Below are 27,726 nucleotides of genomic sequence, written 5' to 3'. Positions count from 1 at the left end.
GCTGCACCAAGGGAGAGGATGTGACAAAGGAAGCTAGGCCGAGATACCGGAAGGAGGCGTCTGGGGTTAGTGCTGCACAAAGGGAGAGTATGTGACACAGGAAGCTAGGCCTGGATACAGGAAGGAGACGTCTGGGGTTAGCGCTGCACAAGGGGAGAGGACGTGACAAAGGAAGCTCGTTCTCTGCTGTCCCACTCCCATGTGGCACAACCCCCTGCCTCAGGAGCACATGCTCCGGCTACTTCCCTGTATCCTGTTCCTATCCCAGTTCACCACAACTCCACATGGCACAGCCGCCTGCCTCGGGAGCGTGAGCTCCGGTTACTTCCTAATATCTTGTCCCTGCCCCATCTTGCCACAACCCCCACGTGGCACGTAGCCAACATCAGATAATCCCTCACAGACTTTGGAGTTCAGGCATCAAAATGCCAAGTAAAGGTTTCTTGACTTGTTGACCAGTCCCAGTAAGAAAGTCCCAGAAAACCAGTGTATAGTTCCATGTCAGGTCAGAGAGCATTTATTAAGCACTTATTATATGCCAGGCACTGTGTTAAACAATCCGAAGAAAGACAAAAGCTAGTCCTTGCCCTAAAGGAGCACACAGTCAGATGTTGGAGACGACAACTCTGTACAGCAAACGTGACAGAGGGTAGATTGGAGGTCGTCGACACAGAGAAGGCACTAAGATAAGGCTTCTTGCAGAAGGTGGACTTTAGCTGGGCTTTGAAGGAAGCTGGGAGAACCAGGAAGTGGAGATTGGGGGGGAATGGTTCTGGACCTTTCCAAGGACTTGGCTCTTCTCTGTCCCTCTGTCTAAGCTTCAGGAGCAGAGAGGGATGAGACTGGAAGGAAATGGAAAATCTGAAGGGGGAGATGGGGCTTCCCTCAAGTTCTGCTAAAATCCCAGGAGGGAAGAGAGTTTCAGGTGTGGAGGATGGTGAGGAAAAATGCATGGAATCAGGAGATAGGAAATGTTGTGTGTTTGAGGAACAGTTCTGTGGATAGTAGAAAATAGAGCCTCCCTTGCCTTCTTGCGTTCTGGACCCTTTTTCTTCTTAATAGACTTTGCCAGATAATTAAACTATAGGTCTATTTATTCTTGGTCTTCAGGATTATTAGTTGACTTCTCAGTGAACTAACTGTTCTTTCCTGACTGAGTTAGTCCCTGGGGCAAGAATGACTAGGCTAGAATTAAAAGTGTGGCCTTCTCTTCTGCAGTGTTCAATCTGTTAGCTACTTGGAATCCCATCCTGATTAGAAGCCTCCTTATCATTTATCAGATTCAAAGGCACTATTTTGGCACAATTCTATTGGTCAGAATTATTTTTTATTAAACTATCTCTGGCAGATATGCCAAGGTCCCTTCATGTATATTTCTCATGAACTAGGTGGAACAAAAGGGAATTCCCAATAATATCTGTAACTCAGAATGATTCTTCCCTGTATGTGGGCTCTACTCCAAAAAAAAAAAAATACATTTTTCTAGTGGCATTCTCATTTTCCATAATTACATGACTGATATGAATCATATGACTGATATATGCTGCCTGCTCTAGACACAGGGTTTACTTACAGTGATTCCACTGCAGATGCCCCGGTGCCTTACCCCACACATGACCTGGGATTATTTTGTAGATCCTTTGTACAACCCAGACAGTGTTATCAGAATGTAAGCTCCTCTTTTTGTCCTTCTATTCCCAGTTGCGTGCTTTGGATATATTGAATGGTTTTAAATTCTAGATACTACTGGAACAACATGGCCAAACCCAACTTTCACATTTTATACTACTTTTTTTGCAAATGGATCTGTGGTTCCATTTTTTTGTACAGAGCTCCTAGTGAAAAATTCTGTGGTGAAATTGATAATCTTAGAGAATTGCCCAGGGTGCTGAACATTTAATTTAGGGCTTGCCTCAGAGATACCTCCCAGGCTGGTCAGGTCAGTGCAAAAGGCTGAACTGGAACCCAGGCCTTTCTGACTCCTTGGTGCTTCTTTGCTGCTAATTTAAGAACTTAAAAATCTTGTTATTGTGGCAAATTGTTTCTGAAAAGTAACTAAGGGAGATTTTTCAGTAGCAGACTTTTTCTTCAAGGGTTTCATGGTGGCTGTGTAACACTGAACACACTATATAAAGTGTGATGGGGGGGGTAGGTGGAGTTTAAACATAAATTTAGGTTATTGACCCCTTATTATTGTTAGCCAAATGTCACAGATCCCAGGACTGTGGTTGAGATATTGATAGTGAGAAGCGCTCAACTTGAAACTGATTTGGAATACCATTGAGAAACAGAAGCATGCTTTCTAAATGTCAGTAGTTTTAAGGCGTTAGCATTTGCACCATGGGGTTTTATTAGTGCTTGATTGTAAGTAATAGAAGAATTAGTGGCATACTACAAGAATAGTAATAACAAGTTTAAATCCAAGGCCTTTAAGGAAAATTTTGCAAAGGGTCCATTGCCCCCCAGACCTGGGGGTTCCCTTTCTTTGGGGTGTGCTGCTGAGCCTGTCAGGGGTAGTTTGGGGAGTAGTTGTCCCAATACTCCTGGTGTTCTTGAAAAGTTGAAAATTTTTAGGCCCTTTGGTTACTATTTTCTCACCTGGTTCTTTGGCTTGAAATGAAACTTGCATGCAAGCAGGAATTACTTATGCATTCCCTAACAGCATCTGTGCACTGCAGTTCAGGGCTGTCTTTGAGGGTGGAGTGTCTATTACAATTTAAAACCTTGTAAGTGCTTTCAGCACCGTGAACCAACCTTGCGAAATATCCCTTGTTTATGTCCTGCTCCTCCACCACTGCAGTGGTGTTGTTTACACTAATTCAAGCCCTTGGATCTGGCATTTCGCCTGTGCACTTGTCTCCTTTATGACTAAGGTGCTCCGTATTTTATGTTCTAAAATAAATATCTTTGAAATAATCTTAGCATCACAAAGAACATATTTCATTGCCTGGAATCCAGTAAGTTAAACCAGCTAGTTACTTCATGATTTACTGTGTAATTTTCTTGTTTCTCCTACTGTAGCAATGCCATTTTTACTTTTAGCCTTGTCGCATTTTAAATCTTCCTGGCCAAGGTGGATAACTTAGTCAGGTTTACTGGAAAATTCTATTTGCCACTTTTAAGATTCCCTTTAAAGTTAAACAGTTTTAGGGGCATCCTTGTGTCCTGATTAAATTTTCCTGTTTTGAAATATAAATAAACTCCCAAATTTAGATGTTTAAAACACCATGTATCATATTTAAATTCTCAAGCTAGGTAGCTGTTTACTAGATGGTGTCCTCTACTGTTTGTAGGCCTTCATTCTATGCTGCTAAGTTCCAAACACAGCATTGAAAGCATTGAAAGATCAGGGATGGACTTTGGCCTTTTATCCTTGAAAGAAGGTCACTTCTGAATTCCTTCTGGGCCTTTTTGCTCTTTTGGTTCTTGATTGGTTACATCTCCTTTAGAACAGCACTCCTGTTTTTAATAAAGGTACTTTAGATAGAGATGAAGTCTAATAGCCACATTTTATAGGTAGGGAAATTGAGTCCAGGCAGGTCACTCCGAAGTGACTTGTTTGACATCACATTATTGGCAGAACCTGTATGAAGAGGCCAGGTTTCCTGAATCCTATTCTGCTTCCATGAAAGTGGAACCCAGGATTGCATATTGTCTCCATCTTGTAATTTATATGTGTCATTCTTAGTCCATTAGTGATTCAGGTAAGGGCAGCTAGGTGCTACAGTGTATAGAGCACTGGGCTTATAATCAGGAAATCCTGAGTTCAGGTGTGGCTCCAGGTGCTCACTAGCTATGTGACCTTGGGCAAGTCCCTTAACCTCTGTTTGGCTACATTTCCTCATCTGTAAAATGGGAGTAATAAATAGACTTATGTTGCAGGGTTGTTGTGAGGATAAGTAAGATAATATCTGTAAAGTGCTTAGCACATAGTAAGTAGTATATAAATGTTAGTTGATATTATTTTGTCCATGAAGAGGAGCAACCGGTAATTCCTTTCTGTCTCTAAACCTGAGAAGCATAACTAGATCTGGATGGATAAGAGAACTGCATGCAGTACCTTGTGACCATTATCTCTGGCTACATACTACTCCTGATTTAAATCTAACTCTTTAAAATCTGCTCCATTCATTCTGCCAGCACCTGTAGTCCCCACCTTGTAGACTGATGGTTATTGATCTTGAGCCAGAGGCACCATTTCGAGATCCCCATCCCTATCCATTTGGGAGAATTCTTTATACCTTCTCACCACCTTTCTCCAAACTTTTGGTTTTTCACATTTAACTGTTTCCCTCGGCTTCTGGTTTTTTATTTTCTGTTCCTGTAAAGGTCATGTCAGTTAATTGCCCTTTTGCTGTACTCACTATCCCTGGGATTCCCCAGACCAGAACTCCCATCTCTGATCAACAAACCCTTATATCAATTGTCTTCCTTGTTAAACAGTAAGTTTTTTGTGGGGCAGGCACTGCCTTTCTGTATTTGTGACCCTAATATGTGACACTTCTTGGCGCATAGTAAGGAAACAATAATAAACAAATCAAAAATAAATAAATAAATAATGGATTTTCATTCATTCATGTTAACTCTAGCCTTCCAGGCCTTTCTTACTCTGTATTTATGTTGTTTTAATATTAGATTGGCTTTTTAAATGCTAGAATTTAAACAGTTTCTTCTAAGAGAGTTGTTTACACCAAAAACAGTTGGCATGCTTTTTTTTCCCTTACTTCTCAATATATGTAATTAGTTAAAATTATTTCCAAGAGACTTAGCTAAACCCTGTTGATAGGTTTTATAGGGAAGTTGCTTTCAGAGCCATTACAGTTACACTTTGACTGAGGCAACTCACTTGTCTTCCTGATGTCATGGTCCTGTTCGAAAACAAAAGACAGACCACGCCCACAGTTACAACTCTAATTTGCTTCCTAAGGGTACCAGACAGGATGAAGCTGGGCATATTCTACATGAAAGATCCGTGAGGCATCTTTTCTTGATGTTCTCACAGCATAAATACTTTTAACCACCCCAGGAAAGCATTAGTGAGCATAGGGAAAGCCACCCTAAAAAAACACAGTGAAATCCTTAGGAGTTCCTTACTCTTAAGTAAAAAAATCTAGTTTATTATGTCAGTAATATGATTCTTTGAAGCTTTGGGTCATTTTAATTAGATTTTGCAAAAGACTAGACATTATTGAGGTTTTATATATATATATATATATATATATTTATACACATATATATATATTTTAAATAAATATTTTAAATTTCACTGGTATAGGCAGATTCCAGATGATGAAATTCCTTCTACTAATGCTTGTTTGGTATGTTCTCTGCAAAGTAGTTCTGTGTGCATTTATGAATTGCCTGTTATAGAAGAACCTTGGCAACTTAAAACAGTTAACTTTTAAATAGACCAGGCTTGAACTGGAGTTAGCTGGTTCTTTGTGTTGTGCTTAGTGGGGTGAGCTTTTCAAAGTGGAAATGCAAATAAACACTAAACTTTATCAGACATTTAAAAAAAATCAGTTTCTTCCTTTCCCCTAGAAACACCTAGATATTGATGATTCAGTTTAGATTATATGCCCCAGGCAAGCAAGCCAAAAATTCTTATGGGAGAAGTTGGTCATTTGTGGCAGGGAGAGGCTCACAAAGAAGGCATATTTGGAATTACTTAGAATTGTAGGGCTAGATAACTCTTAATTAAAGTGACTTGGCCTGTAATTGTGACTTAATATTCCCCACCTGCAATAGAGAATTTATCTTGCCCAGTTATTAACATTTGTAATTTTCCTTTTCACCAGGGCCAACAAGGTGAATATTGAAAAATTCTAACATTCCTATCAAATGGACATAGTGTATCAGCCCCACTTGTATACCAGGGGACTGTTTCACAAAATAGAAACCTTCCCCTCACCCTTTCCCATTTTAGATAAATACAAGGGTAGAGAGAAACTAACTAAAAATCCTGGTGGGAGAAGAGGGGCCAGGCCAAGCCACTTTTGATTACTCAATAGGTAATGAAAATCTCTCTTTTCTGAATAAGTGTGAAGGTGGATAAGAAAAAATGTAGGGAAGGAGCAGCTTTCAAACTTGCTGAAGATGGGGATCACTCACTAATAGGACTGAATACTGGACAATTAAGTCGAGCATATTGAAAATTTCTTAGGAAGGATTCTCTTCTCTAACCTTACCTAGCATCTGAGTGGTTCTGTGGCCTGGGACACCCCGTAGAATGGAAACATAGAATTGTGAAATAAAGGCCTGTCCCCAAGCTAAGGCGTGTGCTTGATACTGCATGACCTAGGGTTTACCCCAAGCACCCCCAGAGGTAGTTTTGGGTCTGGTTTAGGATTTCCTGAGGATCCCCCCACCACCCACTCTGAATGAACTTTGCTTTGCTTCCATCAGTAAGCTAGCTGACCTCCACTGCTGCAGGACTGTGCTGACTTTGATAGAAGGCTGAGTTTTTAGATGGAGGTCAAAGGCTCCGGAGGACTGAAAACTCAGTCCTTTCCATCCTCTTTTCCTTCAGTGGGGACTGGGGATAACTGGATCACACGTCTGAAATCTTAAAACTGTGCCCAGTTCTTCACGAGGAGCCAACTATTGGTGTCGACTAACAACTTGAGGAGCTTTTTCTTCCAAAGATACTCCGGAAGTGAGGACTGAGTCTGAGTTGAGACAAAATTGGCAATAGGGCAGAGAATTAAGAGGGGATTCTCCAGCTTCAGCCAGAAAGACAGGATTGAAGTTTATTAAGGAATTAAGAAATGTGTAGAGCTGGCTGACTTACTTATTGAATTGAATTCTATAGCCATATTGCTGGCCTTGACTCTTCTGATGAATGTTACTACCATATGAAAGGAGAAAGACCATTTTCCCTTTTTCATTCAAGATTTTAGGCAAAAATAATTTATAATTTTAACTTGTTAAGATGGGATGGGTGGGTTGGGGAGAGGGTGGGGAGATCACACTTCAAATGGCCCAAGGCTGTTTACATTTTAAAATACTAAACTTCTCTTTTCTCTCATTTTTCTGTTCCTCCAAAGACCAGAAGCTTGTGACTTTTCTCTCTGGGTACTTTGTGACGGTGGCCAAATTTAAAGGATGAGTAAGGACCTTCAGATATCTGGGCCTTCTCAAATTCTTATGGGAAGTGAGGGTTGTTACAAATAAATACATACACAATAGACACATTTGTAATTATTTTGAGGGAGAGATATTTGTTTTACTTGGTGTTCCAGGGGCCTGAAATCGAAAGATGTTACTAGTGCTAACACTATTTGCAAAAATATTTTCGAGTCCCATTTCCTGAATGAAGCTGTGCCAAGTATGTTACAGGGCAAATAAGATAAATTAGATGTCTGCCTTTTCAGGGCTTACCATTTAAGATAAATAGGACTGACCCAGAAGAAAATGCTTGTGATATAAAAGATTATTGAACAGTAAATATTAAATGAATACTTAGTTAAGCTTAAATATTTGTAGTTTGTGTAGTTGGTTTTGTAGGACTAGATTATATGCCTCAGAAATATGGGGATTTTATATCTTTGCATTTCCTCTAGTTGGGAGGACAGGTCATTGCATATAGCAGACATTTAAAAGTCTTTGAATCAATGAAAATGGGTTTTTTCACTGTTGGGGCAAAAACTACAGTTCCTTTGTGTGGATTAGTTTCAAGTAATAAAGTATTTAATTTTAAATCTCTAATAACAAAAGCCTTTATTGCCTCTCTTAGTCCACTAAGAACATGAAATCTTTGTATCACATTGCATGGTGAAAGTTAGATTTTTAATGGATTCTCCTGTAAGCTGAAACCCTGATTAGGTCTGTGGAGTAGGTGAGTAGAAATCAAGGGACCTTATTTGGTAGTTTTCTTATAGCTACAGTTTCCCATCTGTGAAATGGGATAAATAACCCCTGGCCTCTCAATAAAGCTCTTGTGAAGGTAAAACTATGCATTTGAACTCTGAGAAATGGTTCTATTTTTTTCCTTTTTTAAAAAACTTGCATTCTATCTTTTGTTTTTACATCGTCTTCATATTCTAAGTATCTCCCTAATCACGCATCTCTTGTAATAAAGAGTAAAAAAGAAGGAAAAATGCAGTTGAGCAAAACTAACCAACATATGAGCCAATTCTGACAATATATGCAGTATTCTATTCCCACAGTCCTCCACATCTGCATAGAAGGGAAAGAGATACTTTTTTCCTCCCTTTTTCTCCAAGGTCAGGTTTGGTCATTATAATTTCACTGTTCAGTTTGGGGTTTTCTTTCAGTTTACATTGTTAAAGTCATTGTGTATATTTTTTATTGGTTTTACATGCATTATTCTGAATCATTTCACTTAAGTCCTTTTCTCTGAATTCTTCATATTTGTCATTTCTTATAATGTAGTAATATTCAGGTATATTCATGTGCCACGATTTGTTTAGCCATTACCCAGTTGATGGAAAAGACTCTTTTTTTTGTTTGCTTTTTGGTGAGGCAATTGGCGTTAAGTGACTTGCCCAGGGTCACACAGCTAGTAAGTGTCGAGTGTCTGAGGCAGGATTTGAACTGAGGTCCTCCTGACTCCAAGGCCAGAACTCTATCCACTGTGCCGTCTAGCTGCCCCCAAAAGACTCTGTTTTCAAAATAAAATGTGCTTAAAATATTTTGATCCATTCTTAAAATGTGAGGCTTTTGTTTATATTAGGTAGTAAAAGATTTTATTACAATGGAGTTGTATTTTCAGATTGATTTTTACTTTGTCAGGGATCAGCAGTCTTTCAGAAGTGCGATGCCAAGTTAGTGATTCTCCGCTAATTTTGACATGAGGTGGGGCTTAATGACTCTTACAGTGTGTAATGTCATGATGAGAATGACAAACTGGTGGTAGCAGTTCTGGCTCTTGTGCCTTTCTTGTGCCCTCCAACAGTCATATGAAATATAGACCCAGTGGGTTCTGGAGGGAATCCACCATATTTCCTGACTCTGGCCCTAGGAAATGCAACAGTAGAGGCCACATCTTAATTCTGCTGTTTCATTTTGTTTTTTCCACCTTATAACCAGGTTTTACCATGTGGGCAACTTGCTGCAACTGGTTCTGTCAAGATGGACATCCTGAGGAGACTCAGCAGCCCCAGGGAGCCAGAACACAAGCATATTCCAACCCTGGTTACAGCTCTTTCCCTTCCCCTGTGGGCTCTGAACCCAGCTGCAAGAACTGTGGGACCCACTTTGGCAGCACAGCCAGGAAGGTGAGCATCAGGCCCTCCTCCCCGTCTGCTGCTGTGTCACTCGACTGTGGCCTTGGGCAAATCAGCTGACCTCATGACTACTCTCAGGAAAATGCTAGTAAGGGTACAAACCCACTTCACAGGATCATGGGGGAAGAATAAAGGAAACCAGTGACAAAGCCCTTTGCACATTGTTCAGTTGTGTCTGATTCTTCCTGACTCTGTTTGGGGTTTTCTTGGCAGAGATCCTGGAGTGGTTTACCATTTCCTTCTCCAGCTCATTTTACAGATGAGGAACTTGAGGCAAATAGGGTTAAGTGACTTGCCCACAGTCACAGAACTAATAAGGGTCATAAAGATGAGACTTCCTAATTCCAGGGCTGGCGCTCTACCCACAGTGCTACCTGCCTGACCAATATAACAAGACACAAATGGAATTTAAGCTGCTACCTCCCTGAGTTGTCTGAGTGCAAAAATTTGTTCTCTTTATTGAGGACAATTTCAAGGATCCCATAAGAACAGGAAGGGCCTAATAGGAGAGACTGAGTTGCAATTTGTTTCATTTGAAATGCTTTGTAGCCACTCTTTGGAGATAAGCTGGCAGAAAGGAAAGCGATGTACAATGTAATGGTTTATGGCTGTCGGCCACCACTCAGGCTGATGCCCAAGTGATCCCAGTATGTTCCCAGTGGCCAAAGAGTTAGAGGGACAATAGGGAGAAGACCCTGATCCTTAGAAATAGCTCCGGAACCCACTCTTAAAGGAAGATGGAGGTTTGGGTGCTGGGAAAACCCCTTACTTAATGATTCTTTCTCCAACTTAAGACTTGTGGAGGATGGGCATTTTTAGTCTTGGGCATGAATGTGACTAAGAGCTCGGGCAGAAGGCAGAACACTCGTGTATGGGATTGGTCATTCTCCTAAGAATTCATCATCAGAGAATGCTTCATGTTGACAAATATCCCTTTGTGGAGTCAGAATGGTTGGTTTAGGAGCCAGTTTGCAGCTTGAGACAGTGTTTAAAGCAGACGTGTAGTCACACTCCTACCTGTCACCCAGTGACAGAAAAGTCGTTTGATCCAGATACCAATAATGGAAAGGTTTTCTGGCTTAGTTGAGCCTCCAAGTTCCATCTGGGGCTATCAAAGTTGCTCTTTCTGCTTTTATTCAACTCAGTCTCTCAGTGATGATTAACTGTGTGTAGAACATAGTGCTTACCCAGGGTGGGGAAGATAAAGTTTGGATAAAGCACGGGCCCTGTCCTCATGTCGCTTATAGTCTAGGAGGGGATTTCAATACCAACATAGGGAATAACTAATAATCAAATAGATCTGAGATCTCATCATCTGTAGATAAGTCCTTCCTTCCACCACAACTGGTCCTTAGGGAATTTCAATTTAGTCTTCTGTATGGTCTGGGAAATAAAAGTCATCACTTAGTGAATGGATTTTAAGCATTGTAAGCAATATAAACAGGGACCAAAAGGGGTTAGATAATGCAGAGAGCAGTTCCACTTGGCACGTTGATTATCTGGAAGGAGCAATATGAGATAAGGCTGGAAAGAGAGTGTGGCAGCAGGTTATGGAGAGCTTGCAGGCCGGGGCAGGAACAGGGAACCGGGGCAGATTCTTGTGCAGACAAGTGACAGGACATGAACACATCTGTTTATGAGAAAGATGCTGACAGCAGTGGGATGAGGGGAGGGGAAGATGACAGCGTTGGAGGGAGAAATTTGGCAGTGAGCCACATAAAAGTTATAATAATAAATCACGTTGATAGAATGCTAACAATTTGCAAAGCCACTTCAGTATTCATTATCTTGTGTGGTTTAATTTACCAAACTCTGTGACTTAAGTGGGGCATAGATTATTCATTTTACAGATGAGAAAACTGTGACTCAGAGAGGTTAAGCAAGTTGTCCAGGGTCATCACTGCCTGCTGGCTTAGTGGGGTAGCAAGGTGGTGCAGTGGATAAAGTTTGGGGTCTGGAGTCAAGAAGACCTGAGTTCAAATCCAGCCACAGACATGTACTAGCTGTGTGATCCTGGGCAAGTCACTTAACCCGTTTGCCTCCATTTCCTCATCTGTAAAATGGGGATAATAATAGCACTTAAGTCTCAGAGTTGTCATGAGGATCAAATGAGATAATATTTGTAAGGTACTTAGCCTAGTGTCTGGTGCAGAGTAGGCATTATATAAATGTTAGGTTCATGATGATGATGATGATGATGATGATGATGATGACAACAACGACAACGACGACTGGTAAATGACAGCACCATGACTAGAATTCTGGTCTAAGGGGATCTTTCCGTTAGGCCACACTGCTTTTCTAATCTAGGCCACAGGTGATATGAAAGTTAGTGAGATCTCCATGAGTGTGAGAAGGAGGAGCGCTGTTACAGGGGTTAAAGGAGGAAAGGAGAGCCACTGAAGGGAATTTGGAAGAGGAGTGTCCTGAGAGCTGGGGAGCAAGGGCTGGGCTTGCTCACCAAGGTCACATGTTGTGGGGAGGCCACTGAGGAAGAGAAGTGAGAAGTGCTCCCCGTCTTGGTTGGGAGGTGGGTGGAGACTTAGAAAAGTGCAGCTTCATGGAGACCAGGGAAGATGGAAGAGAGGTGGCAGGGCTTTGAGGAAAGGCAAAGTGGGGAAAATGAGGAAGCAGACCCAAGAATGGAGGCCGCTTAGTCCAGAATTGTGACAGTGAAAAAAAAGTCAGATTTGTGGGGTTGGGGCAGCGTTTAGGTAAAAGGTTTCTCAAGGGCATGGCCACTTCTATTTTAAGCTCCTTGAGGATGGAAATTTTTTTGTTTTCTCTTTGTATACATAGGTTCTTGATAATGTTTATCAAATTGATTATTTGAAAGTAGGGAAGGTGCTTGTAAAGAGGAAATGCTTGAAGTTGAGTCAGAGAAAGGTAGGCCAAGGTTCTGGAGGAGGAGGTGGTAGGCCATGGATAGAGAGGGCACATAGAAGGGTTTGGTAGCTGCCGTGGAACAGGGCCTGGTGATGTTTTTGAAGGTGGGGGGAACTAAAGGAATGGGTGCTGTGCTTCATACTTGAGAGGTCAGCTGGGGAACAGGAAAGACCTCATTTTGAAGGTGGTGCCTGCCCTGAGTCTTGAAAGGAAACGGATTCCACATGTGGAGGGACAGTATTCTAGGAGTGAGGAATAGCCAGCTGGTGCAAAGAGTTTCTTATATGAAGAGTAGCAAGTATGACTAGACCATAAAAGGTGGGGGTGGAAAGGAATAATGGATAAGAAGGCTGGCAAATGACACTGTGAGCCCGGGTGGCCATGTGGACAATGGACTGGAGCTGGGGGAAGACTGGAGGCAAGGAGACCGATTGGGAGATGCTGAGGGCCTGAGGTAAGGTGGTGAGGTTGTGTGTGGAAGTGGAAGGCAGGGGACAGGTGCAGGAAGTGTTGTGGCATTGGAAACTGCAAGGAATGGTAACATGTGGGACGTGTGGGGTGAGCGAGAATGAGGAGTCACTGCTTGGGGTGATGGAGAGGATGGCGGGGCCCTGGACAAAAATAGGGAGGTTAGAACAAAGAGAATGAGCTTTGGCCTGTGGTAGGCACTCGGAATACTTCCAGGGCGTAGCAGGTGCTTATCAGAGATTTGAGTGAATGGAACAGAGTAAGAGATAGGATATGCTGGTAGTTTGGTTGAGGAATTGGTAACATAGTTTCATCTGCTTCCAACACCCCCCCCCCCCCCCATGACTTTCTTTTCCTTGTTTTTCTTGGCAGCATTTTTGGGTGCTTAACATTTTAGTTAAGTACTTTGGACAATTCCATAGAAACATTTCCTGAGATAATTCTTCTTCCAGCCACCTCGCCCCTGGCTTGTTTTGAGCAGATTTTAGTGTTTACCAGCAGTGTTTTCTTTGTTAATTCTACCTATGTTTGTTGACCACTAGGTTGCTTTTTGTTTTCTTTTCTTTCTTCTTTCCTGTCTCTTTAGACTAGGATTTTAGCCTCAGGCATTATTTTACTCATTTATGGCGCATCTTAGAGAGCTACTTATTCAGAATCCCTGGTGAGCAGAATTCGTGGTTAGCTATAGCTCATATTTAAATGTTGCTCTCTTTGCGTTTTGATCTCGCACCTAACAAGCCAAGTACATTTGGAGAGAAGACCCCAGGACCCCTGGGAACCTCAGTGATTGGTAGAGCAACTCAAAGCTTTTATAATTTATTAGGTATTTTGCCAAGCTGTGTCTTGTAAAACTACATTGTCTTGAGTAATGTTCCTCTTCACAACCTGAGGCTTTGTGACTCTCAAGTCTCTAGATGTCCATAGCTATCTTCCTAAACTTGGACTAATTGAGTACATCACATTCCCAATGGAAAAGCTTCACATATGGATGAACTTAAAAAAAAAATACATCCATTTTCCAGTTGGATGCTGTTGTTCCCAGAGTTGCTATAATCTTCATGCATGTGGGTATGCAGTTCAGTCAGCCTGTCTGAAAATTTTATTGTGGCACCAGAACAGTTTGGAGATTGGCACTGGGCTGGTTTTTTCCTGAGCATCAAGAGTCAAAGTTGAGATGAGACAAAGCTACATGTTAAACACATAGAACACATTTATTTCTATTTTGGTTATTATGTTGGTGGCATATGTGAAAGAGAATGAACTGTCTGAAGCTTTGGTTCAATTCCCTTCATAACTCTTGAATATGAGAATCTCACTCTTAGAGGGATGACACACCTTCATTTAGTTTGGAGAATTCCCAGGATACACAAGTGTCAGAGTCTTCAGGGTTTCTATGTTTAAAAGCAGTGAAGCAGACCTATGTAGATTAAAATGTAAGTTCAGAGAAAGGAGAACAGGTTTGTGGCATCTTTGAAGGATTAATGAGAACCTTTCCAAGGTGATGCCTCCAAAGGACATGAATGTGACCTGCTCTTCTTTTTGGAACAGAATTTGGCCTAATGTCACCATGATCTCTTACCCTGTGGGAGGAACAGCTGGGACACTTAGGCGTATATTGCTTTTGGAGCTATAGGTTGGCAAACTCTAGGTATGTCCCATGACTATTTATATGTCCACTGCCAGACAGTACCAGCTTACACGTCAGATACTTGACTCATACTTTCTAAAAAAAAATAGTATATGCTTTCCCAAATAAGAACCCTGATATTCTAATAACTGTCTAAATATTTATCTTGGATGTGGTCTTATGTTCCACCAGGTTCCTAGCATCTCAGTTAATCTCATTGTTGTCAGAAGGCCGCATCATCGTGGTCAAATTGTGGCTAGATTTGGAGTTGGGAATATGGTTGGGGCAGTTTGCCACAGGGTTCTGTGAGGCCTGAGAAGAACCTAACTTGATTATCTGCCAGTCGATCTGATAATCCTGTCCTCCAGCTCCCCCACTGGGCTTTGTGAAATGCGTGGTACCGTGTAAGAGGTGCGAATTTTCTTGCTGAGCCATAGCACTGACCAGCCCCGTGCCCAGCTAGCTACCTCATTCCTACAGCCTGACCCTGTGCTCATTTTCTCCCCCTTCCTTCCACTGAGCAGCACACGTGTTTGGACTGTAAGAAGAATTTCTGCATTTCCTGCTCGAGCCAAGTAGGGAATGGTGCCTGCCTCTGCTATCTCTGCCAGCGTTTCCGAGCCACAGCCTTTCATCGAGAAGAGCTGATGAAAATGAAGGTGAAGGACCTGAGGGACTATCTCAGCCTCCATGACATCTCCTCTGAGATGTGCAGGGAGAAGGAGGAACTGGTGTTCTTGGTGCTTGGTCAGCAGCCGGTGATCACGCAGGAGGACAGGACTTGTAATGCCCCTTTCCCCTCAGGCCTTCCTGAGCATCAGGCCTTCCTGGCCCAGCCTCATACCAGCACAGCACCTCCTACCTCTCCCAACCTCCCTCCGTCACCGGCACAGCCCACCTCCACTCCCTCAGCCCAGGCTCAGGAAAACCAGCAGGTATGGGCCTGTTTTCAGTCTATGCTACTCTGGGCTCAACTGCCCTCTGTCTCCAACTTCTGAAACCTAGAAGTTGGAGAGTGTGCATATGTGTGGTTCTGATTTTCTTGAACTCCTTCCCTCTATATGTAAGCTCCCTCTATTCATCTTTGTTTTCTGTAGTCAGGAGCTGCTTACTGGACATTGCTTTAGCAGCTTTAACAAGGACGAAGTGGCGCTTGCCTGGATGGAGGCTCCTAGTAGATGATTTGAAACCTGATTTTATTCCCTTTCTTGTTTGTAATTTGCTGAACGTACTTCTTTTGGAGCTCTTATGATGATATAGTCTAGCCTTCTACTCCCCTCCCCCAGATTTGAGAAAATCCACGTACCAGGCTCTGAATTCAGCCACTTGTCAGAATAAGCATATTCAAAACACACCAGACATAAAAACCTGTCATTCCCACCTTGTCTTTCAAGGGAAGGATAATCTTAATTTTCCAAACTTTACCAGTAGGCCTAGAAAATGATGCACCTGCTGTGGGGGTTCTGTGATCAAATCCAAAAAATGACCTCTTTTCCCATGGCTCTGCTTCAGTCTTCAGCCAGTTTTATGGCCCAAACAAAGAGGCCTTGTTTCTGTCTCACTGTGTGCCAGGGAGCAATGATCCTCTGAGAGCCATGAATCTATATGGAGGTGCCTTAGTTACCCTCTTACTTACTTCTCAACACAGGGGTAGATTGGGAATCAGAGGCCTGGTTTCCACTATTGGCTTTGTTACTGATTCTTGAGTCCCCTTGGACAAATCCTTTCGGCTATTAGCCTTTAAATCGAAATGGGGATAGTCCTTGACCTCTTTCTATTTCCATAGGATGTTTGGAGGGATTAGTGAGCTATCATCTATAAAGAGCTTTGAGCTACTTAGGGAGAGGTGCCTGGTATTAAAAGTCTGTTCTTATTTCCTCCCATGTGTTCTGTGGCCTGCTCCTTCTTTACACAGTTCATTTCACTTGTGCCAGGATTTGGTACCTTGATTCAGCTCTTAATGGGCACTGAAGTAGGAAGTCCAGCTCGAGATCATAATTTTAACTGCATTACAGTGTTTCACTGGATATATGGCTTGGACACTTGAGAGTTTTTCATTGTCTATACGATACCCTTTGGCTTTCTCTTGCATCAGCTTCAGCTGCTAAAGCCTGGGCCTTCCAGAGCACTAATAGTATGTGTTGGGAAGATTATAACTAGGAAAGAAACTTGAGGAAGGAATGATTTTTCTTAGAAAAATTTTGCTGGGTCTTCCATGGATGAGAATGAATAGAAGTGCTCGGTTTTTAATGAGGTCATTTTCTCCAGGTCACGCTGACAGGACACCAAGATACCTGTGCGAATGGCCACAAGGATAGAAGGTCACAAATTACAGACACAAGATGTTGTTGATCACTTTTCCCTTGATGCTTTCTGAGTTCTTGCCTGTTGGGCATGTCTTGAGTATCTTCTGGGCAGGAGGGCTGGCAGGTGGTAGAGGTGTACTTATTTTGCAAAAAGAGAAAAACAACAGTCACATGTTTCCCCAAACTACATACCAAGATGGCAATGGAGCTAGGCCTTCTTTTACTTCAGAGCTGTGGAGTCGTCATAGCATTATTGGAGTACAGAGTGTGTATAACTTTGAGCAGGTTCTCTGAACACATTTCAGTTTCCTAGTAATGAGAATAAAATAGATAGTAATTAAACTCCCCCCCCCCCACCCCTGCCCAAACCCTTTAATCAGTTTAAAGCAGGCCTGTACAACTTGCTGGGCTGGCCTGGCCCCTTGCCACAGCTTGCAGCACACCAAAGGGTTTCCTCTGCATTCAAAGGGTGTTTTCCTCTACATTTTTCCCTGGCCCCCTGAAATCCTTTGGAGGGCCGCAAGTTGTGCAGGCCTGCTTTCAAGGATGGCAAGAGGCTGATTTGAGAGTCATGTATGAAGTAGCTTGCTGGTAGAAATCAACTGGAATCTTATGAACCCCAGCTCTTTGTAGATTGAGTAGTAGATGGTTGGGGACGTAAGGTAGAATCTGTTCCTCAAGTTTATTCCTTCACTAGTATTCCAAGCATTGAAGGGGAGGAAGAGGTAGTCTGATAGCAGAAGGAATCAGACTCTTGTAGGGCTCTGGTTTGGTACATATTCTAGGTTGGTTTCAGGGGAAGGCACTAGTTTATGGACAGAATCCTCTCGATGTTGGTGAGGGAAATCCAGGTATTTTACTTTTAAATGACACAAGAAATCCCTACTACTTAACTCTTAGGGGAAATCTTCCACACATTCTAGGTGGGGACATTTGAAGTTTTAGGATCCTATGCAGAATAACTCTCTTAAGGGGAAAATTGTGCACATTTTTATGCTAACATGGTATGAGGGTAGAGTGTTCAGATCTAGGGAGATGTTAATGCCATCGTACTATGCCTTGCTGAGACCAAACAAGTACATCACACTCAATTCCAGGTATCCCATTTGAAAGGGAATGTTGGCAAATAAGAGAGCATGCAGGGTGGGCTAGTAAAAAATGCTGAGGGGCCCAGAAATCATATCCTATGAGGAATCATTGAAGGGATGGCTTGGAAAAGAGGAGGCTTTCAGGGGATGTGATAGTTGTCTTCAAATATTTGAGTGTTGATATTACTAATACCTGACTTTTTTATACATTTTCAGTTGATACTCATAACAGTTCTTTGTAGACTTGCTCTGTGTATTTGCTGAAGGCAGAAAGTATCAGGTGGAAATTATGGAGGAGGGAGATTTTGGCTAGATATGATGGCTGACTTCCTGACAGTTTGAGCAGTCTAACATTGGAATGGTCTTGCCTAGTCAAGTAGTAAGTTCCTTCTCTTTGTACACCTTCAGGAGTAGGGGATGAGATTCTGGAGCTGCTGAGAAGGGAGGAGCGCTCTGGAGTAGGTGTTCTCCAAGGCCCTTCCCACTCAAAAGATGCTGTAACTCCATCTACATTCCTCAGTCCAAGTCACTGGTGTGTGGTGGATGCTTACTAAGTGATACAAATAAATGAGGCATAAATACAAGTGGGGCACCGTAGCCCTTGTTTCCTGCCTCTTCTCATTCTCAGCCTCAATGGTGCCCACCAGGGTTAATGAATCATGGCTAATAGGAGCCATTATCCATGAGCCAGGAGCTGTGTAGTTATTTTGAATGGTTTTTATGTGTCTTTTTTCACAGTGCCTACCTCCGGAAAAAGTCTTGCTAGGTGAGATCCCATTTGGGGGCCATTGTCTTTGGATGCTTTTCACTTTTGTTGAGCTCATTGTCAGGTCTATAGTATAGTATAAAGGGGCTGGTACTGCAGAGTCCCAGCTGTTACCCAAGACTGCCCTGAGACTTCCCTACAGCTATGACTGCAGTTTTCTTTCCTACAGGCTAATGGCCATGTGCCCCAGGACCAAGAAGCAGTGACGTGCCTGGAGAATGTAGCAAGCGCTCCTATGGAGGATGAAACTCAGGTGAGGCAGCTTAAGTGTGAGTCTGATCCTTCCCAGCTGTTGCTGAAATACTGGGGAGGGGTGACCCCTAGGGAATCCCATTCCTGTTGTGGAAAGAAGTATTTCCATGCTGTACAGTTGTCAGTGGGGACTCAGCACCCTGAAGAGCACAGGGCAATGCTTAGCTTAGGCTCCGTTATGATTGTCCTTGTAGTTATTGCTGAGGGCAGGTTTCCCATGGTACTGTTTAACTAACTTTCATTCCTCTTTCCAGCCAGTGCCAGGAAGAACAAATAGGAGCTATAGTCACAGATCTCCCAGGCTCTTTGACAAACTACAGCAAAGGCAGGGAATTGGGGAAGGTTTGAAGCCAGGGCTGTAAGAGTAGAGGACTGAATGTCAGGGAAACTGCCTTCCTGTAAGAGCGGGATTCCCTCTGATAGTCACAGTGACAGAGCATTGCATGGAACTGAGTCTAGAACCGGGGTTCATGGAGCTAAGAACTGTTTCCTCCCTTGGACGTTAGGGGCCCATAATCTAGGACCATCACTGAAAAGAAGCTGATAGTGCTTCAGGACCTGTGGAGAGAAACCGGGATCATTGTTCACCTTTTGTGCTTTGCAGTCTATTGACTCTGAGGACAACTTGGTGCCAGGGCGGAGAGCCTCACTGTCTGATCTGGTGAACGTGGAGGACATTGAGGCCCTCACTGTGCGGCAGCTCAAAGAGATCCTGGCTCGGAACTTTGTGAATTACAAAGGCTGCTGTGAGAAGTGGGAGCTGATGGAGAGGGTGACCCGGCTGTTTAGGGAGCAGAAAGACCTCCAGCATTTGGGTAACGGGCAGCTTTGGGGCTCATGCTTGCTCTCTTAGGTGATTTTCCTTCTGTCTAGATCTGTGTTCTTCTGAACTCTGAGACATTCCCTATGCTTTTGGAATGGGAAGGGGAAAACGCTGCTATTGCCCCAGAGAGAGCTCTCTACCCTGTGGGTGCTCCTAGAATGTATCCTCCTACTCCACAGAGGATTTCTCTAAACTCTCTGGCTGTGTTGATGACAGCAGCCATGTTGTTCGTGGGTCCCCGTTTCCCCCACCCCCGGGCTTAGTCCTGTAGTTTTCCAGTACACATACCCTCTCTTCCCACTTGGTTCATGTAGCCTGCAGCAAAATGCCTGTTTCTGAGGCAGGGCCAAAGGGACTTAACGGTTGTTATCCTATACTGTAGACGTGGTGGGACAGGCAAACTACTGTCACAAGTTACTGGCACACAGGGTATGCCTATAGGGAAAGAATTCAGAAGTAAACTTGGAAAAAAGGGGAGGAGCTTTTCTCGTCTCCCATGTCTCCAAATAACATTTTACTTTTCTTTCTGTTGCAGTGTCTGGCACCGTAGATCAAAATGGTATGTACTGTTTATTTTCTCTGAGAACTGGCTTAATATTTTTTCCTTCCTTTTCTCTTCCTCCCTTCCTAATTTTGATTCCTATTAACCATCTAAGAGGTTTGAGTATCTTGGTATCACAAAGAATTGTGTGAGAAATTTGGAGGTAACTCAGGCTCGTCCACATCTTTCTGACATCCCAGCTCCTCCCCTGATGATGGCAGAACGCAGCACACCCTTGAGCAAGCTCATTTGCAAGTCTCTGTGTTGCAGAGTTCAGAAGCTGCAGCTCATAAAATATTTAACAAAGCTAGTAGTGGCTTACATCACACTCACCCTATTTTTCATTTTCTTGGCACTGAGGTGTTTCCGCCTCCCCCATCTTTTCCCTTGATAGACTGTGTGGGGCGGTCTTTGAGACAGAGCTGTAGGCTGACTCCTTCCCAGCACCGTCAGTGGCAGATTGTGCTGACCAGATGGAAGACATTGAGCTTTTGGGGAGCCTTGTTAGTGCGGAGTCCCCAGAGTGGGAAGTTTTGGGTTAGGCTATTTTCTTGGGAAGTGTACAGAAAGAACACAGGCAAACGGACTAGTGTTCTCACCTCAGTTACCTTCTTCTGAGCCTCAGTTTCCTCTTCCTTGGTTGCTAGGAAAGATCGGCTAGTCTGAAAAGTCCCCGTGCTGAAGATGTTCGGGCTGGGACGTCAGCGTGATCTCTTCTGAAGGCAGTAGTTTAAGATAATGGGGATGGGGCTACTTACATTTGGGCACCTCTTTGAGCTTTTCAGAAAGCTACCTACAGACACCATCTCATCAAATGGGCCTTGGCTCCATAGAAGAGCTTGGTTTGGGAGCGGAGGGATTCTCCAGTGTCATGGTGCTGTTCTCCTGAGAAACAGATATTACTCCAGACTAGGAAATAGAGCAGCCCGTGCAGCTTTCTTTTCTGTTTTGCTTTCCTTGTTCCTTGTTCCTCAGGTTAACTGAGGCAAGAGGAGAACAAATCATTGAAGTTCAGATAACCCCCCCCCCAAAAAAAATTAAAAAAACAAAAAGAAATTCAGATAACCCCCTAACGCCTTTGGCTGATGATGATGTAGAATTCCCAAATCCTTTTCATTTGATTTTCACCTCTTCCCATTGGCCTTGTCCAGAAAAGAGAAGGAAAAGGGGGAGCAGAGCAGCTGAGGAGTGTGGGTGGGTGATTGTTAGTCTGCCAGAGGGCTAAGCAGGCCCTGTGTGTGATGGAGCACAGGGGCAGTAAGCGCTCTCACTGATAACAGCTGATTAAGATGGGTTCTTCTTTCTGGCTTTGGCTGTGCTAAGGCATCAACTCCAGGAATCCAGGCCCTCCATCTGGAGCTGGGAAGGAAATCACCCTTCATTTTCCATCGGAGGAAACTGAAACCCAGAGAGGTTGTTCCAGGTCACGTCTGTTACCGAGGGAGTCAGTGATAGACTGGTGTTTGAACCAAGATTGTCTGCCTCCAAATCCAGTGTTCTTCCCACTGTGCCACGCTGTGTCCATTAAGAATGCAGCTGCTGTTAATGTATCTTAACACTGTTCTAGGGACCTTGGCTGCCACGTCAGTATTGACTTACACTGAGTCTGCCCTCCCCTCCAACCGTGATGTCCCTTTCCAGTGCCCTGTGGCTAGGCCAGGGCTCCCCGCCTCCTTCTGCTCGTGTGCATTGTGCACCCAGCCTGGGGGCCCACTGCCTCCTCCTATCCTTGGAAGTACAAGGTTAGCTGAAGCTAGCTAACCATAGTGGTCACCAGTACCTATTCATGGGCCTGCTTGCATTCTGCCAGAAAGATGGAGCTGAAATTACTGTAGATGAGAGAAGGCAACCATGACTTGTTTTCTATTCAGTTAGCAAGATAGTCCAGAGAATTGTGGAACTTTACAGCCCTATCATTTCACAGTGGAGAAGGAAAGGGAGGCTCGGAGAGCCCTAAAACTCACTCGGGGTTACAAAATGAGGTACTTGGCAGAACTGGTTCAGGAATTGAGGTTTTTTGATAGCCAGTTCAATGTCTGGCATCCTAAAGCGAACCTAACTCACTATTACATCACTTGATTGAGAATGAAAACAACTATACTGTGCCATAGGATGAGGAAGAATCGGAGCTTAGTTGTTGCATAAAGCTAAAAAGAGCTCAACCACTTTAACTTGCAAAGGAATTTCCTACCCACAAATTTTCTGCCTATTAAGTTTAAAAAGTTGGAATTTCTTTCCTAGAAAAAAACTTAAATGGAGCTCTTTTGGCATACCTGTGTTAAAAAAGGCTCTTTTCAATTTGCCCACCCTTTTGGAATGAAGGTAAGAATATCAGTGCCTTCCTGGGTCAGGGCAGTGGTCCATTACTACTTATGATGGTGGACATTTTGTTGGAAAACATGGTTGCTTTCCAGGACATCATTCTCAGAAGGTTATGGATCTTGGTGGGGTAGGAAGCATACTGGTTTAGGAGCTAGGAGATGCCTGCTGTCATGAACAGCTCTGCTGGTGGCTTTATCGCCCGAGCCTCAGCTTCAGGTTGCACTGGACTAGAGGGTTTTAACCTAGGGTTTTTGGGTGGATTATTTTGGGAGGGTGGGGGGATGGGGAGGTAGCTATGAACTTGGATGGGGAAAAAAAACCATTTCTTTGTTTTCAATGATCTTTGGTTTCCTTTATAATCCTATGTATTTTGTGCATTTAAAAACATTCTGAGGAGTCCAAAGGCTTCCCCACACTGCCAGAGGTCCCAAATAGTCTTTTAACCCAAGCTACTCTCCCTCTGTTTTATACTTAAACCTTTCCTGAACCTATTTATATTTCTAAGTAGTGGCTAATTTAGGGGTAACAGATCTCTTTCATGACACTGAAGTGCTTTACATTTGTCCAAAAACTACATTTTTCAGACATCAAGGGCTTCTTTAACTGAGTCTTAATGTTTTGGGGTTCAGTGATGAGTCACCCAGACCATGACATCCTAAGAGAACACAGAAGAGAGAAATGATCAGAGCTGGGTGGGTTAGTCAGGAAAGGCTTCCTGAAAGGAGTTGGATTTTTAGCTGAATTTTGGGGATTCAGGAGAGTTTGGCTCTGACATCTTCCTTGACCACTTGCCTTTTTTTGTTTGTGTGTGTAGGGGATCCAGCGCCATCTAGTGCAGAGGAAAATATATGTAAGATCTGCATGGACTCACCTATCGACTGTGTCCTGTTGGAGTGTGGCCACATGGTCACTTGTACCAAGTGTGGGAAACGGATGAACGAGTGCCCCATCTGCCGCCAGTATGTGATCCGAGCTGTGCATGTCTTCAGATCCTGATGGCTAGAACCAGGCCCTTCCATACCCTATGGGGCAAGTCGGTTCACCTGTGGATCCACTGTGAGATTTGCAAAGTATCACCCCAAAGCCACGGCCAGCAAGGACAGAAAGAAACCCTGGGAGCTTTCTGCTCGTCTGGTCAGTTGCGCCCTTTTCACCACAACATTTTCCATCTCGGTGTTGGATCTGATAGGGCTCCCTTAGCCAATGGGGATTTATTAGCCCTGCTTGGGGCAGAAATCAAATGGGCTCAGTCCCCGTTTCACACGATCAGTTGGTGACAGTAAATTTGTGATGAACACAAACTTCCCAGCACTCAGACCACATTGGAGTACTTTTTCCTCCCTTCAATACAAACCATAGTTATTAAGGATCTTTTTCTGCAAAATTATCCCTTGATATCTATTGTAAATTCATCCCTCTGTGGAGACAACTCAGTGCTGATTTTTTAATCATTCAGAAATCTTGGGGTTTTTTTTCCCTATTATACACATGGCTGTATTTTCTGTCTCGTGGCTTGAGTTTAATTCAGTCACCATTAATCTCTCTCCTCATGTCTTCCTTTGGTTTCTTCAGCTCAAAAGGCATTAATGTCCTGAAGAGTGAGTAACTGGCTATGAATGCTCTCACTGAAACTAAAAGGACGGTGTGCTATTAAACAAAAGCCACGATGTCTTTTCCTGTCCCACCTGCCATGTTGTGGGGAGGCAGGGGACTCCAACTATCCCCATGGAGTTTGGCTGGCTCCTGTCTTGTCATTGAGCCCCTTGTTTGGTGCCTTAATTAGACTGACAAGAAAACAGAATTTTTCTGCCCGTGAATCTTTCGCCTGTTGAAAATGAATCTTTGAAGGTTGTTGAGAAGTCTCAACATAATAGTTGATTACCTGAGTGCATGATGGGAAGGTATTTGTCTCTATAACGACTTACAGTGACTTGTTAAGGCTGCCTGATGAAGCGGTGTCATTCCCGAGATGGACTTCTCATTGCTGTCTCTTTACTTACTGTGGAAGCCAAAGAGACATTTGGCTTGCACATGATAGAGAAATTCTGAGTCCCAGAGAGAGAGGGGAGAACTTACTGTGGACTCACATTTGCCTTGGCCATCCCTTGAGGTGTTAGTGGAAGAAAGATGTGACTTTTGATTCAGCAGCCCCAGTAGCATCTCTTCAGTCCCATCCCCTTGATGGAAACGATTGCCTCCTGCTAGTTCTTTGAGCTGAGTCTGCTTGGTTCTTGGTCCTCCATCATCCTGAGACTTGGGTCAAGGTTCTTTCAGCATACAGCCATACTTCCCGTGAATGTACTCAGTGGGACAGATAGCACAAAGTCCTGCAACATGGCTTCTTTCCACTGTTGGACAGGTAACAAAAAGCCTTAAAACTCCCAGGCATCTTGGGGGAACTCCTGGTTCCCATTTCTTTTCTTCTCCTGTTGTTTCTGTTTGGTATTAGCAGGAAGTCTGAACTGGCTGATAGAGGAATAGCACGGCAGTGAGCAGGCTTACTGTGTTGGCAGAGAGAGCCCAGGGACAGCAGCAGCCTGGGTCTTCTGTCTTGAGCCAATCTAGGGACTCTTTCTTCTCAGGGGCCTGGGTTAATTGAGAAAGCCCCTTGCTAATGCAGTCAAGCACAAAGCAAACCAGGTGCCTAGTGACTTAGCAACTATGCAAAACTTACCCACCTAGAGCCTTAGCAGACCCCACTGTGCAGCCTTGATCCCTTTAAATTGTAAAGGGTGAACTACTGCTTTGGAAGATAGAGGTGAAATTGCTCTCTCCTAAGGAGAACAGTAATATTGGTACGGACTTTGTAATGATTCCTTTTCCCCTAACTCACTTTGGAAAGAAGAGACGATTTCAGGAAGGAATTGTCAGCTAAGTACTCATTTGTTTATTTGGATATTAGATCGGGTCTTGGGGATCACATTCCAGAATCTTCACCCTTTTCAAACCTGAAAATTAATGATGAAGATTCATTGTCTCTCTGTTGCTGCTTGACACCACGGTTTACAGCCCATAGTGGTTCTGAAAAGGGCTGTTCAATTGTCAAATGACTCCACTGTGAAATAAGTTAATAGGTATGCAAATCAGTCATCATTTAGAAATAAGCTCAGAGCAGGAACAGGCCCTCTACCCATTTGTTGCCTTCTTTCTCGTCTGAAGTTGGTGGCAGTGTTCTGCCTTCTGGGCTTAGGAGGCTTTCCACATCTGGAAAGTGACCCCTTTACTGGATGAGCTGAGGATGGGGAGCAGACCTGCATAACCAGCTCCCTACTTGGTCATCAATCAGAGCCCCACCAGTCTTCAGCCTGATACATATCCGACAGGGGGTGGATTATTTTAGAAGAATGTGACAACTTAGTCTGTTTCTTTAAATTTTCTTGGTGGGTGATTTCTCATCCAAGGAAATATCCCAATCTTGTGTTAATTTTTTATTTTGACAGAAATTGGGTGTTTAAGAATCATGTATGATGTCCAAGTGAGAAATCTGATTTTACTTCTGAGTTACTCCTTGCCTCCCTCCCCACATCCTGGAGTACTTAACTTTCACTGCAATGGCTAATTACTCTTATGGCATTTTCTTTATTTTTGATATGATTGCTATGAGATTTCTGGTTAATGAGACTTCTAGAAGACTGGTTCAGAGTCTAGTGGTACAGATGGATCCAAACTATGAAAAAGCTGTAAAGAAATGAGTGCTTCGTGTACATTAATGTATAAATTTAAGTCTTTTGAATGTTTCTGAGCTGCTTGAAGTAGCTGATACTGAGATTCTCTCTGACTTCTAGTGGGTGTTAAAGCAAGCCCAAATGTGTATTTTTTTGTTACAGAGTTATGCTTTATAATTTTGTAATAAAGTTTAAATATGATTGAAAAGGCCTGCTTTGCTATCTGGTGTGACATTGTACACATGAGCACCTCATAGCGGGAGTGGACAGAAGTTCAAATCAACCAACATTAAACTTTATGTGCAAGGCTCTGTATTCTGTACTTTGTACATCAGACTTTATAAATAGTGGTTCCTTACCCTTCAGTCTTCAGTTTTTCTGCTTCCAGTGAATATTTATAAATCAGAAGTTAAGTGCATGCAGTTTGCTGCTCACTTTAAAAAGGAATCCTGGTAGCTCCACAAATGTCCCAAAATAGGGGGTTAACTCTGAGGGGTCTGGGATTTGGATGGGAAGAAAATCACATCTTTATTTCTATAGAATTGGTTTCCTTTTTAAACCTTTATATTTTATTTTAGTCAACTAAAAACATTCTGAGAAGGACTCTATAGGTGTCACCAGACTGACAGCTAGAAGGGTCCAAGGCACAAAAAAGGTTCATTCTAATGAAACCTTCCTGACCATCTTCCTCTTCTTTTCCCCTTCTCCTAACTCCCTCCCCCCCGCCCCAAACCATGCTGCTTCAGGCTCATAATACAATGGTTTTAAGATCCCCCAGCCTAAAAGAGGCAAAAAGGGGTTGGGCCCAGACTCTTGGTTCTGAAGCCTGAATAAGTCTGAGCCTGAATAAGAAGTGACGCCACTTGTGTTGAGCATGTTAGGGAGTCAGGGAAGTTATGGGGCAGGCCTTTTTTGCAAATGGGAATTGAAGCTCAGGCTAGCAACAGCTTGGGGGATAGGGGAGCATAAACATACAAAAAAAAAAAACATACAGACATGCACATCCCTCCAAAAGGGGGACTGGTTTGAAAAGTCTCCTTAGAGCAGTGGTCAGTTACCTCTAGCCATGAGGGGAGCCCCCAAGGAGGATGTCAAGAAATACAAGGAACTTAATAAAGGGTGTGTGTGACAAAGATGCTTTCATGTGTGGGACAGCAGCTCTGACAGCCGCTTCTTCCAGTGACTTACTGGTAGTATGGCAGCAGCATGGGAGGAGAGTGGGAAGGGCGGCCCAGACTTAGGGAGTCAGAAATCCAAATTCTCACTCGTGACACTGTGTGACTACGGGCAAATCATCTAACCTCTCTGAGCCTTGGTTTCTTACCCTCTAAAATGGGAATAAGACTTCCACTATCCCCATCCAGGGTTTTCTTGGCAGAAATACTAGAGTGGTTTGCCATTCCCTTCTCCAGCTCATTTGACAGATGAAGAAACTGAGGCAAACAGGGTTAAGTGACTTGCCCAGGGTCACAAAGTTAGTGTCTGAGGCCACATTTGAACTTGGGAAGATAAGTGTTCCTGACTCGAGGCCCAGCCCTCCATCCCCTGACGCCATCCAGGTGCCCCACTATCCTCTTTGTAAATTATGAACGAGTAGATGCTAATAGCTCACATGTGGCATCGTGAAGTTTTCAAAGTATGTTCCATCTTGCAGTGCTGCAAGCATTATTATTCCCTGTTTCTAAATGATTTAGCTCAGTAAGGCACAGAGTGGTTGAGTATCACAGAACTAAC

General features: G+C 43.3%; 1 protein-coding gene across 3 annotated transcripts in view; it reads left to right on the top strand.

The window, feature by feature from the left end:
• The window catches only part of LOC114043116 (E3 ubiquitin-protein ligase rififylin-like), a 63,472-nt gene extending 37,167 nt beyond the window's left edge, over nucleotides 1–26,305 (top strand). For all 3 annotated transcript variants that reach the window (XM_027862071.1, XM_027862070.1, XM_027862072.1), the window contains exons 2-7: nucleotides 9,052–9,239; nucleotides 14,754–15,164; nucleotides 18,559–18,642; nucleotides 19,246–19,456; nucleotides 20,000–20,023; nucleotides 23,142–26,305. In XM_027862071.1, coding sequence (XP_027717872.1) covers nucleotides 9,060–9,239; nucleotides 14,754–15,164; nucleotides 18,559–18,642; nucleotides 19,246–19,456; nucleotides 20,000–20,023; nucleotides 23,142–23,323 — 1,092 coding nt within the window. In that variant the 5' untranslated portion in view covers nucleotides 9,052–9,059 and the 3' untranslated portion in view covers nucleotides 23,324–26,305. The remainder of the gene's footprint in view (nucleotides 1–9,051; nucleotides 9,240–14,753; nucleotides 15,165–18,558; nucleotides 18,643–19,245; nucleotides 19,457–19,999; nucleotides 20,024–23,141) is intronic.
• Nucleotides 26,306–27,726: the final 1,421 nt, after the last annotated feature.

The sequence above is a fragment of the Vombatus ursinus genome, unplaced genomic scaffold (assembly GCF_900497805.2).
Source record: "Vombatus ursinus unplaced genomic scaffold, bare-nosed wombat genome assembly UNPS02014768.1, whole genome shotgun sequence".
NCBI lineage: Eukaryota > Metazoa > Chordata > Mammalia > Diprotodontia > Vombatidae > Vombatus > Vombatus ursinus.
Note: the sequence above shows the minus strand (reverse complement) of the source record. Positions and strands in the feature narration are given on the sequence as shown.